We start from the raw sequence: 12500 nt of genomic DNA, 5'->3' as shown, positions 1-12500 counted from the left end.
TCCCTTCTTTCGTTCGTTTTTTCTTTCTTTCTTTCTTTGTTTTTTCTTTCTTTCTTTCTTTTTCTTTCTTTCTTTCTTTCTTTCTTTCTTTCTTTCTTTTTTTCTTTCTTTCTTTCTTTCTTTCTTTCTTTCTTTCTGTCCTTCTTTCTTTCTGTATGTCTTTCTTTCTTTCTGTATGTCTTTCTTTCTTTCTCTCTCTCTCTCTCTTTCTGTCTTTTCCTTTCCCTGCGAAGTCTTCTCTATCTAACCTCTTGAAGTCCCACTGGCCCGAAGCTCCCGTCTCCGGTCCAAGTGACTCACCGGTATACTGCACGGCTCTCCACTACACACATGGCACCTGCCCCCCCTTTTCCCCCCTACTTTCATGTTATTCTTTCTGTCTTCTTTTCTTACCCTTTTTTCTATGAGGTCTTCTCCATCTGACCTCATGAAGGTCCCACAAGCCCGGAGCTCCCCATCTCCGGCCCGGATGACTCACCCAAAGCATACCACACACTGCACCTCCCTCACCCTCTTTCTTTTCTTTCCTCTTTTTCCTCCTTTTTATTTTCAGTGTCTGTTGTTATTTTTTATTCACATCTTTTTGTTCTAGTGTTTCTATGGCCATTTCTCTCTGATGGCCACTCTTCTTCGATTTCTTTTCTTCATTATACCACTCATTGTACCACTCATACAGATATTTCCTATAATTTATGTTCCATCTCCTTTGTTTTTGTCACACGGTTTGTTTGTTTGTTTCTTTCTTTCTTTCTTTCTTTGTACCGATTAAAGGGACACTCCACCCATTTGCATTAGGCTTTCCATTGCTAGACACCCAGTCATACTTTTGAATGGTCATGCAACACTCTCTCAATTCCCCCTGAGACAGGAGAAATCCGTATTCACCTCTTAACACTTCCTACTACAATGATGTAAAAATCGTCATTTTGCATCATTGTAGGAGGAAGTGTAAGAGAGGTGGATTTCTGTTGAGACTACAAGCCTTTTCCCCACCCTTTCAACCTCACCCATAGGGGGTTGGACCTAATGCGTTAACAGACATATCACAGATCATTGTGCCAGTGCTTTTGAAATCACTGGCATTGAGACTCCAATAAGTCGCTGGCAGAGCTGCCTGGGTGTGGTCTGTGGAACTTGAGCATTGCAATGAATAATTCGGATTGTTGTCACAAATCCACAAGCACTAAAGTCATTTTCTGCCTTTTCTCGGCCAAGAGGGCACCAAATTAGAAATGTATGCTACTATACGCAAGTTTTTGACCCGTTTCCGGTTTACTTCCTTAACTACCCCTGTATATGCCCGCCACTTCCGTTCTAACGAGCTCCGATTGAAAGTTAGCTTTGATCGTGTTCGACGCAGTGGGGAAAAAAGGTCATTGTCATGGAAAATGTCAAGAGGAAAAGTGGTTCGGGAACTACGTGTGCAGTGGTTGGCTGCACAAACTCAAGGAAACGCCTGAACGAGTGGTTAGGTCGAGAGTGTTTTGACCACAAACCAGCCACAAAGAGGGAATGTCCATGCCCTCCTTTGTTTACTTTCTTTCGCAAGCCTGATGCCGACGCAGAATCACGGGCCTGGCTGAAGGCATTAAATTTAAAGAATCCACCCCGCAACGTGTTTGTGTGTTCCCATCACTTTGTGGACAAGAGGCCAACCGAGGGTAATCCGTATCCAGAGTTGTGGTTGGGATACAGTCGCTTAACCCAGCCGAAGAGGAGGCGAGTCACCGACCGGACCCCTGCCCCCCCAAAGAAACGTAGACTTCCATCTGATGGTAAGTACAGCAACCTCAGCATGCTAGCTAGCTCCGCTTAGCGCAAATGTTAACAAATTATGAACTTGTTAACCTTATGAGGGTAAGCAACATATCCGTGTATCAAGTCATCATTGGACTTTCATATTTAAATTGCCCTGTTCATGTTAGGGGAGAGATGGGAGACCTGGCGACTGAGTGTCTGTTCACTTGCTCATTTGCTGTCAAATCACCTCACCTGAAGTTTGTAGGGCGTAGCATACAGTAACTCTCAGTAACAGTAACATTTTAATGTGCAAGCCTTCTGTATTGTCAAAGTAATTTACAATTTGCCTACACATGTTATTTACAGATGTTTTGGCAAGTGTATACTTACATGGATGGAAGAAATGTCACGTTTTCAAAGTGTGTGTGTGTGTGTGTGTGTGTGTGGGACAGAGAGAGTGTAATGTTGTAGTACAATTTATGCAGCTGATGTTTTCAGATAGATGACTACTACTCAACTCAGAGTATAAGCTTATGTTTTTTTGCACATATTAATGTCAGCTACTTGTGTTCTCTTCCCCTTTTTAGATGCTCCTGAAACCTGTCAGCCTGCCTGCGAGACAGAGCCTGCCTGCGAGACCGAGCCTGCCACACCAAAATACAGAGATGCCCAGACCCAGTGGGAGGATCCGTCACTGACTGACCACACATACTGTTCAACATATCAGTCTGTTAAAGTAGATAAGGCCACGCAGTGCGAGGATCCTACTGTGACTAGCACCACAGTCATTGATGATTCCAGGTCTCGGCTGTATACAGGAGTGCGCATGGTTCAATTTTTCACCATGGTGACGGCGTTGTTGCCTTTCAGTAAGCCATCAATTACCCTTCCTGTTGTAGACCAAATCCTGATGACCTTGATGAAGCTAAAACTAAATTTAATATTAGGAGATATTTCTCACCGTTTCAGTGTGTCTACATCCATGGCGAGCATTGTGATTAGTCACTGGATTTGTGTGATGGGTGAACAGTTCAAAGTCCTGATCCCCTGGCTTCCAAGAGAGACCATTCGTGCCACCATGCCCTTACCGTTTCAGAGGAACTATCCCCGAACCACCTGCATCATTGACTGTGCCGAAAGTGCCATGCAGAGAGCAACAAATCAGGATTCGAGGAGTGACACGTTCAGTCAGTATAAATCACGCAATACTGTGAAATATCTTGTCGCTGTGGCCCCTAATGGGCTAATCATGTTTATATCTGAGTCATATGCTGGCAGAAGCAGCGATAAGTTCATCACCATGGACAGTGGTTTCCTTGATTATCTTAGGGCTGGTGATGAGGTCATGGCGGACCGTGGGTTCACCATTCGAGACCTGCTTAGTGAAAGAAAGGTCAGTTTGAACATCCCTGCATTCACCTACAGGCGTAAGCAGTTGACCAATGAGGAGATAACGCGAACCAGGCGAGTAGCCAATGTCCGTATACATGTGGAAAGAGCAATCCAGAGACTAAAGGTCTTTAAGATTTTATCCCAGACCGTTCCCATCAGCATGGCATGTAAACTGGACAACATCTTGATCATCTGTGCTGGCCTAGTTAACCTGAGAAGCCCATTGATCAGAATGCCTAATGAGATTTAGAATTTTGCCTTGTATCCCTGTGCACAATATTGTAATTTGTTAATATTGTAAATGATTTTTATAGTGATGTTATTGTGTGGTCTTGTTTTGTACTTCACTTTTTAATGTAAGAATTAAATACATGGTATTTCTTGTTGAAGCCATTCGTTTCATTTTCTCAAAACATGTAATTAATCTTGTTATTAATGTCCAGGATGAGTGTACTATGAATGAATTGTGTTAGAAGAAATTGTAAGCTTAACACTCTAAAGAAGATGGGGGAACACATGATTGTAGTTTCATAATGATTTGAAATTTAATCAACATTTATTTTCAAGTCTGTACAAGAAACATATATCACATTCATTAATATATTACATTTTCTAAACACCAGACATCTGCTGGCAGGCACCCTTATGCATCTACATAAGGCAGCTTATTTTGGTTTTACAATGCTGAGATACCTACTGCAGAACTGTAACCTTCCCTCAACAAAATCATCAACAATTTTTGGGAGCATGTGGGAAAAGTAGAATGTGCGCAACCTTGGGATATGCTCCTCAACAAAGTCTTGGTCATAGGGTACTTCTATTTCTAGGTGCTCCGTTTTGTTCCAGATGACCAACTTGGCGTGCTGAAGCCCTGTGCAGTACATCCCAAGCTGAACCTGCATGTAGTAGCCCTTTTGACCGTTAGAGGCAATAAGGTATTCTACCCTATCGCCGTTTGCCACAGTTGTGATTTCACAGCCCTTTGTTGCCAAAAATTCATCCATTGACTTGTTTCCCATCACTGGTGTTTTGATCTCTAAAAGAGTGTCTTTGTTAATCACTCCATCGGGTGATGCTGCAAGCCACGGCTCCATTTTACACACCACTAACCCTTTACACTCAATGCTGTTGCCCAGAGTTTCCAAATGGTCCCTTGCCACTTCCTCCCCCTCTGCTCCTTGGCGAGTTGCGGCATTGCCACGGAAGGATGGATGTAAGTGCTCTGACAAAAACTTCTCAGGCGCTGTGGTTAAGCGAATGGGCACCTTTTTTGCTGTGCTTGCTGTAATGCGCACTCTCCTTGCATCATGCCAAACCTGTTCTTTGCTCTGTTGTTTGGTAGCCCTCTCAATCTCCTCAAACTTGGGTGTGGGCATATCAATGTATTGATTGTAAAAAGTTCTGCATTTTTCACAAGCCAGTGGTGTGTGGTGCTCATCATGGCTTAGGAGATGGAGGTGTGGGCATGGTGTTGGATCAGTGATGTTGGTGGTGTCGGCATTAAGGCAGAGCTGAAGGAGGCTATCCCCAGGGCAATTGAAAAGTGCTGCCATTGGTGAGGCAAGTGCGTTCTTCCTCCACTCTTCATGACTTCTAAAGAGTCTCACCTCCTGTGCTGGTTCTGGAGAGGAAGAGGATGGCTGTGCAGTTGATTGCAGCTGGTAGAGGTCTGTCCTCTTGTGTCTCTTGAAGCTCACATACTTCATCTTCCTCTGTCCAGCATTTCTTTTAGACCCAGCATTCCACTGGTTCTGTCCGTCTGTGCAGGCGAGCCCGGTTTTGCCCTGTCTCACAGCATTTTCTACCTAGAGAGAGATATTTAAAAACAGGGCATTAGTATTGTAATGAGTTAAGAAATGTGTTATTCGTGTTGCCACCTGTCCACATTTTTTACTGATTGTCCAGAATTTTAATGACCTATCCTGGGGAAAAAAAACCTTTCCTGGACAATGAATGAAGGATAGCTTACAATTGCGTACAAGCAAAGCGGTCAATTGAGTTTGAAATGTCCAGGATTTTTTTCAGACAGAGGTGGCAACCCTATGTGTTATTATGATCATCCTCTCTCACACACGCGCACAATTTTTCCAGGAAAAAAAAAAACTTTCCTGGACAATGAATTCAGGATAGCTTAACATTGTGTACAAGCAAAGAGGTCGACTGAGTTTGAAATGTCCAGGATTTTTTTTTTTTCAGACAGGTGGTAACCCTATGTGTTATCATGATCATCCTCTATCACACACGTACACTAACCAAGTCAATATGATGTAGTTCAACTAATTAAAGTCATAAAAAGATATATAAGCCTAGAGTACAATGGTCAAATAGTTACCTTCCACAGGATCGCAGCTGCATGGGAACAAGATCTTCCAGGTCCAGCGACACACGTACATCCAGCTGTTTTGATGTCTCCCGCTTCTGTGGTTAGCACCCAAGCATTGTGCCAGGCGCTATTCAAGCACTGACTTGGTTCAACATCGGCTTTCAAATAAACAAAACGTTCGTGCTTGTAAGACATTATGCGACCAACTTTCTGACTGTGCAAATACTGATATGCCTCGGAGGCTTTTAAGTTGTCCATGGCTTTTCCATCCGTTGCTAGGGAGTCCACGAAATAAGCACAAATATTTCCATACGTTACGTTCGGCCATGTTGTCATACTATCCTCCCAGTTCTGCACATAATCCGGGTGGGGGATAGTAACGCCATCTCCTGTTAAAGTATTTAAACTGTGTTCCCACATTATTAGCGTGCGGTCTAAGTGTGGGCTGTCAAGGTTTGTTTACATTGGAAAAACGCTGCGCAACCCCCTTCCGGCGGAAGTTCCATGCATTTAGAAGAGTAATGGCGCCACCCAGTGTTTGAGACGTAAACTTGTCTATTCTACTACATATACGCACTTTCAATACATACTCATGTCTCCACTGGTGGAATGCCCCTTTAAATAGTACTTAGAACATATGACGAGCAGATAAGATACAAGTCATGTAGACATTGCATTTCTACTTTCAACATTGTTGCCATGTACAGTGTCCCAAAGGTCTGTTTTCAATATGGCTTTACCGTGCAGCAGAGCATAATTGTCTGAGCTGTGTTTTCATTACAAATCATTTGAGCTGCGCATTCTTGTACTTGTGGCTGGTGAGGAATCTGGGGTTTTGGTGGAAAAGGTATTGCGATGCCATACTTTAAAGGTTAATTGAGGTGAGGGGGCGATTCTTAGTCCGTGTGTGCGTGCGTGCATGCGTGCGTGCGTGTAAAGATGTGTGTGGCCGTGTGTGTGTGTATGTGTGTGTATCAAGATGTGTGTGTTTCCGTGTGTGTGTGTAAGGATGTGGTTGTGTGTGAGATGTGTGTGTCTTCCTCGGAGCAGCAGAGCCTCAGTTCCCAGAGTGTTTAGATGGTGGGCAGAGCAATAAACATACTGCAGCATTAAACTGCCCCGCTGGCTGGCAGAACACCAGCCCAGAGTTCCTCACCCCCAGCCTGGCAGGAACATTGGACGACAAGGAGAATCATCCGGACGGGAGAACAAGTTGTAAACATTAAATGATCAAATACTGTTATCAAAATGATATCGAAATCAATCACAATGATCAGCCTTTTGCTCAGTTTTCATCGGTGATGATGCACAATTTTCTGAAGTTGATTTCATTGTTGGCAATTAAAAAAAATAAAGTGAAGAGTAGTCTGGTGTCAAAGTATTGGCAACAATGTAGCAGGGCTGATGGTGCATGATTTAAGGCTTGACTGAGTTGGTCTTCAAATAATAAAACATAGTCATTAGGGTTTTCTTATTTCAAAATGTGTCAAAGGTTCAGGCTTACGATTTTATTCTACTATCAGGCCTGTTATGAGCAAAGCTGATAATTGTGGGTGGTTCAACCTGCTTAAATGCACGCAACGCAATGATAGCTACACAGATTTTTTAAAATGTGCAACCTGGACACATCTTCAGTGATCACTGGATGTTTCGGGTCTTAGTCATACACCCTCACTTGGGCGGAGGACAGTTTCCTGGACGGATTCAAAGTCTATTGTAGCAAGATGCAGGCGTCACTCAGTGTGCATTAATTACTTTCATGGTGCTGGCCCAAATAATAATAATGATAATAATAATAACTGTATTTGTATAGCACTATATCATACAAGGCATGTAGCTCAAAGTGCTTAACAAATGAGAAAAACATTAATGTTAAAGTTAAAAAGAGAAGTGAAAAGGAGAGACAGAAGCAAGAGAGAATAGCAAGAAGACAAATGAAAGCTTCAAATGTAATAAAACAGGGGTGCACCTTGCATCAACCAAGTTGATCAACACTGAAGAAGGCACATGATGCCCTAAACCAGGGATGTCAAACTCAGGCCCGGGGGCAAATTTGGCCCGCAGAGCCATTTTATTTGGCCCGCGATATAATTTCAAATATGCACTACAGTTGGCCCACTATTAATATATAGCATAACAATACTTGAATATGAAATTCAATGTGTCACAGGAATATGAGCCCAGGGCCCAGGACAGAAAAAGCCTACAAATAGGTATATTTGATCTAAAATGGGGCTCTGTTTGTGGAATTTGAATATGAGTGTTAAGTGTGTGTATGCACTTTTGTTTTAATTAAACATTGAATTTGGCCCTCGACTTCTCTACAGATTTCGATTTTGGCCCTCGGTCAATTTGAGTTTGACACCCCTGCCCTAAACGCATCTGTGTGAAGAAGGCACACGCGGAAACGCAGCTGTGAAAATAAAAAGCAAGGTGTGTCACTAGATCAACCCACTTCCAGCCAATTCTGTGGGAGCAGTTTGTCTAGTTGAGTAAACTTTCTTTTCATTCCGGCAACTAGGTCAGGTACCGCAGCTAGAGAAAATGCTTCGTTATAGGGGCAGAAAGTAACAGGCCAATGAAATAAGACAAGCGAAAAACACCAGCAAAAAATTACAATTGTCGGGAAAGGGTACTGTCACATTAAAAACTGTTTATTTAACTTGAGAGTGTGCGGCACTTCTCTCCTCCGGCAATTGACCCTCATCTTGCATCTTGCATTGTTCATGGTGCTAGTACGCAGCCTTCTGCTTATATGGGTTAAACTGTCTTGAAATGGAAAATAATTTAAAAAATTAAACATTTAATTAAATTCATGATTAATCACGATTAACTGTGGAATTTCCGAAATTAATCGATTGGCAATCATTTTTCCTAGTAACAAGCCTGAAGTGTAATGAGCGAAGTTAAAGAAACCAAGTTAACACATTGAGCACCGACGACGTAATATGTTTTTCACGCCCATGCGTTGTATACCAAAACGTAAAAATACGTTTTTGCGTTTAAATATCATATTTCGTATCTACACCCTTCAATGTACAATATATGTGGTTTTGGGAGCTCTGTGATGGACATAAATGACAAAATTTGCAGTCAAAAGTTTGTGTTATGATTTGGACATTTTAATTTATCTTACCAAGATGTCTGGATGCCAACCCATGTCGCCTACCGTAGACTATCTGTAATAGGCTCCTAATGATCGCGCTGCCTGCATTGATGCTACGGCTCTGCATTTGATTTCTTCGCTATGATCCTGCAATGATGCTCTTTTATTCTCTCTGTACCCCTTCACCTTGTGGTATGGTAGCTACAGGAAGGGCTACGGTAGCTATCTGGGATGCTGCCTTTTTCGTGAATTGTGCTACGTTGTTGTTTCCCTAGTACGGTCGGTAACCACACTGTAGCGCGTGTTCTGTCTGACTTCACGCAATAGGTAAACACAGAGACCATTGTATATCGTGCCTGGAGTATCTTGAACTTTCTGGACTTGCTACCTAGATCTTTACCAGATCCTTGGATCCAAATAGCACCCGAACTGTGATTGGAGTAATGCGCTCCGATTTGGAAGTTTGATCGCCAACCAGATAAGAATTGTCTATTTGATTATTCGCCCCCATGTTGAACTTTCTGTTTCGTCCTGTATGTGAAAAGCCAGAAGCTAGCATAGATGGCTACATATCATATGGATCGGATGGGCTACATCTAAGCATCATATCATTGGGATTTGTTGTCAATGTTGGGCTATTATTTCGGGAGTCATCGGGAGCTTTTTTAGCAAATGTCTCACCTTCTGCGTGTGTGCAAAGCGTTTGTGTTCAGTCTGCGTGAAAAGCGTGGATTTCGCAGGGCATTGATTGCCGATGTCATAGTGGGACAGAGCAGGAGGTGTGTCTTGATGAGCAACAAGATGCGTGTCAGAGCTGACCTTGCACCAAATTGTGATTAAAACGAACTCGTCCTCTTTCAAACTCGTGACATTCTGAAGCAGCGCTCCCTTCACAAAAACCTCAATGTCTCCGATTGTAGCTGAATTCCATGGATACCCGCTTCGATTCAGCTTGGGTTTGCTCGGCAATAAAAGCTCGTAGCGACGCACGGTTTTCACCTACTAAGAGGGCAGAGTCTACACTTTCAAACAACAGGGTGTCCACGGGTTTTTAAAGAGTATCAAAAGTTGATAAATTCAAAAGGCAAAATTTAATGGCCTTAAAAGTAGTAAATTTGCTCAAAAGGTATTATTTTTGAAAAAACGAGCTATTATTTTTTTTAGTTGTAGCATTTTGATTAAAAATTAAGTGGTGATGTTGGACTTTTAGCCCAAAAGTTGTCGGTTTGACTCCCGACCGGTTGGTGGGTAGAGTAATTAACCAGTGTGCTCTCCCTCATTGTCCTCCATGACTGAGGTACCCTGAGCATGGTACCGTCCCGCCGCACTTCTCCCTTTTGGGCGCTTTTTACAAAAAATGTCCCGTTAACACTAGCAACTAAGTGACGTGATGTTTGTAAAAATAATCTAAAGGTAGTGAAAAAAGGTATTAAATGGTAGTAAATTTGACTTCAAGATTGGTGTACAGTGTTTCCCACAGAAATTTTGGAAACTATGGGGGCTGCCGGGGTTTATTTTGTTCGGGGGGTCTTCTCACACGGGCCTTTTTTTTGGGGGGGGGGGGGGATTCTTGCAGCGTATTGGCGCATGGAGAAACTGTAGGCCTGGGCCTATATTTCAGTCATTTATATTTTGAGAAATAAGGCTACATAAGATTTTACCCATGACTTGTATAATAGTAGTACATTGTCATTGTCAAAAAATGCAGTACAGTGAATAATTTCTGTTTACAGGAGCAGAGATAAGAATTTAAGAGCACTGTGGAATTGTAGACAAAAAGGGTCTTAGAGGGTAGGCTATGCCTTTTCCCCCACACATATCTGTAGGCGTATACATTCTACATGAGGGGTGCTGGTCACAGGGCCAGTTTTTTTCCAAATTCCTCCCATTAAAAGGGCTGAACAACCATATTACACATTTATGTCTATATTCACATTCATTACACATTAATTTCTATATGCAGCCCGATGTCTCCTCTGCTGTGTCAATGAAGGTCTGTCACCAAACTCATTACAAATGTAAAACAAAGCCTAGGGAGTGTTAGTAAACTCATCCCAACTGTCCCTTCTCTGAAGGTTTTTTTATATTGCTCCAAACCCAAGTAAACTACAACAACTTGACTAGGCTTTTGATCCCTGTCTTTCAAGCACTTGTGGTTCTCTCTATAGCAGGGGTGCCCAACCTTTTTTTAACCAAGATCTACTTTTGAAGTTAATGGTCTGCCGTGATCTACCAAGTCAAATTCAAGGATGTCAGTATGAAAATTTAAGACCACCAATTATTAAATCACCATTATTATGAACAAAATGTTTTCAGTAGGCTACTATGGCCGTATCTTTTCAGTGTGTTTTTAAAGTGTGTTGAATAGCCTATCTTTACAAAGCAATGCAACACTGATAGTATGCAGAGATAATTTCAGTCATACACAAGTCATAAACAACTGAAACAATTTCAAAATGATAAACATTTGGTATATAAAAGGCACATAGGCCCTATTTCTAAAATATGATGAAGCATTATCATGCCTTCAGTGGTATAGGCTACAAATGAAAAAGGGCTCAGAAATTCACCATTTGTTATGGGTAAATAGTAGGCTACTATGAGAGAGAGAGAGAGAGAGAGAGAGAGAGAGAGAGAGAGAGAGAGAGAGAGAGAGAGAGAGAGAGAGAGAGAGAGAGAGACACAGAGAGAGAGAGAGCAATGAGAGAACTCATTGGATTGGTTAACACCCCTGTTAAGTGTGACTTCTTCTATGAAGGTTTTTTTTTCAGCTCTCTGGGGCAGTAGCACAGCAAAGGCTTTCTATTGTGAGTTTGGCCAATCGTTTTGTCCACAACTGAAGCAAGAAACAGCACAAATTGAAGTGAATTCCATACATGTCAACAACTAACATTTCCCTTACACGCGGCACGCGATGTAAACGCAGTTAGCGATGATGCATGCGACTAGCGATTTGGACGAAGATCCTCGCATATCGGCGTGTCATAACGCATCGTAGCGCACATGTTCTGTTACTCACCCGATGTTACACGTGTGCACACATGAATCAACTGTAATACCCTTACGGTCACTTCCTAATGCTTTCCCCTCATTCTGTCCATCTTCTGTGTTAACGTGGGACTACTTATCTAACCAATACAGAGTCTATAGGATGTATTTACTCCAGGAGGAAAATGCGAAGGAAATTCAAAATCGTAATTCAAATCGTTTTTAACAAAAACGGATATCGTTTAAAAAAAAAAAAAAAAAAAATGAAAAAAAAAAAAAAAAAATTTTTTTTTTTTTTTTTTTTTTTTTTTTTACATTTTCGTAAACTATGGCGGCCAAATTTAAACTATGGCGGGCCGCCATAGTTTCCTCAATGTATGGGAAACACTGGTGTATATACCGTGAACGAGCCATAACATATTTCAGTGGCCCTATCACATAATACGCTGTGAGTCTACAAAAAAAGTCAAAATAGGGCTTAGAACGCTGGTATTCTTCGACATAATTCTGTGAGCACCGCCGGTATTCAGTGTGTTAAAGAAAATAGCTCTATTTGTGAATTGGTGCCATCTTGCAGAGCTCGTATAAACAGCTGGAGGTTGAGGTGTGTTTGGAAGCCCCTCTCTCCCATCTCGAACACGCTCCCTTTATGTTTACACACGCAGTAAATACACTCTCATTACGGACTCCTGTAGAGCACCTCTAAACGCTTTTTGTTTGTTTGTGTGTATGTGTTAGTGTCTGTGTGTATGTGTTAGTGTCTGTGTGTATGTTGGCTAAAAGACGTTCCCCCTTCCACCATTTTGACCCTGGGTCTATTTGGAGCTTGAGTATCTTGCCGCGGTTCGCGAGTATGCAGTCCCAGGATCCACTGCATGAGTTGTCAGATGATCAGAGCAGTGCTCATTGGGATTGGATGTGCAGACATTTATACATGTACTCCCTGTTTAA

At 42.1% G+C, this 12500-nt stretch overlaps 3 protein-coding genes across 3 annotated transcripts in view; 2 read left to right on the top strand and 1 right to left on the bottom strand.

Annotated features, from left to right (window-relative positions):
- The window catches only part of LOC134459363 (WD repeat-containing protein 70), a 131225-nt gene that overhangs the window by 107277 nt on the left and 11448 nt on the right, over nucleotides 1–12500 (top strand). The window lies entirely within an intron of this gene.
- Nucleotides 1267–3521, top strand: LOC134460088 (uncharacterized). The gene is made up of 2 exons (XM_063212558.1): nucleotides 1267–1775; nucleotides 2328–3521. Exons 1-2 carry the CDS (start codon nucleotides 1382–1384, stop codon nucleotides 3380–3382), a joined length of 1449 nt encoding a protein of 482 aa, XP_063068628.1. The 5' UTR covers nucleotides 1267–1381; the 3' UTR covers nucleotides 3383–3521.
- Nucleotides 3613–5902, bottom strand: LOC134460087 (uncharacterized). The gene is made up of 2 exons (XM_063212556.1): nucleotides 5465–5902; nucleotides 3613–4937 (listed from the first exon to the last, which is right to left on the bottom strand). Exons 1-2 carry the CDS (start codon nucleotides 5873–5875, stop codon nucleotides 3798–3800), a joined length of 1551 nt encoding a protein of 516 aa, XP_063068626.1. The 5' UTR covers nucleotides 5876–5902; the 3' UTR covers nucleotides 3613–3797.

The sequence above is a fragment of the Engraulis encrasicolus genome, chromosome 12 (assembly GCF_034702125.1).
Source record: "Engraulis encrasicolus isolate BLACKSEA-1 chromosome 12, IST_EnEncr_1.0, whole genome shotgun sequence".
NCBI classification, from domain to species: domain Eukaryota; kingdom Metazoa; phylum Chordata; class Actinopteri; order Clupeiformes; family Engraulidae; genus Engraulis; species Engraulis encrasicolus.
The sequence above is the reverse complement of the archived record's forward strand: the minus strand, read 5'-3'. Positions and strand labels throughout refer to the sequence as shown.

What these genes read in the sequence shown, in the direction of transcription:
- LOC134460087 (XM_063212556.1), bottom strand. Translation starts at nt 5,875, where the DNA reads ATGTGGGAACACAGTTTAAATACTTTAACAGGAGATGGCGTTACTATC. An exon ending in CAGCTGCGATCCTGTGGAAG is followed by an intron (nt 4,938 to 5,464) that starts GTAACTATTTGA and finishes ATCTCTCTCTAG; the next exon opens with GTAGAAAATGCTGTGAGACA.
- LOC134460088 (XM_063212558.1), top strand. Translation starts at nt 1,382, where the DNA reads ATGGAAAATGTCAAGAGGAAAAGTGGTTCGGGAACTACGTGTGCAGTG. An exon ending in ACGTAGACTTCCATCTGATG is followed by an intron (nt 1,776 to 2,327) that starts GTAAGTACAGCA and finishes TCCCCTTTTTAG; the next exon opens with ATGCTCCTGAAACCTGTCAG.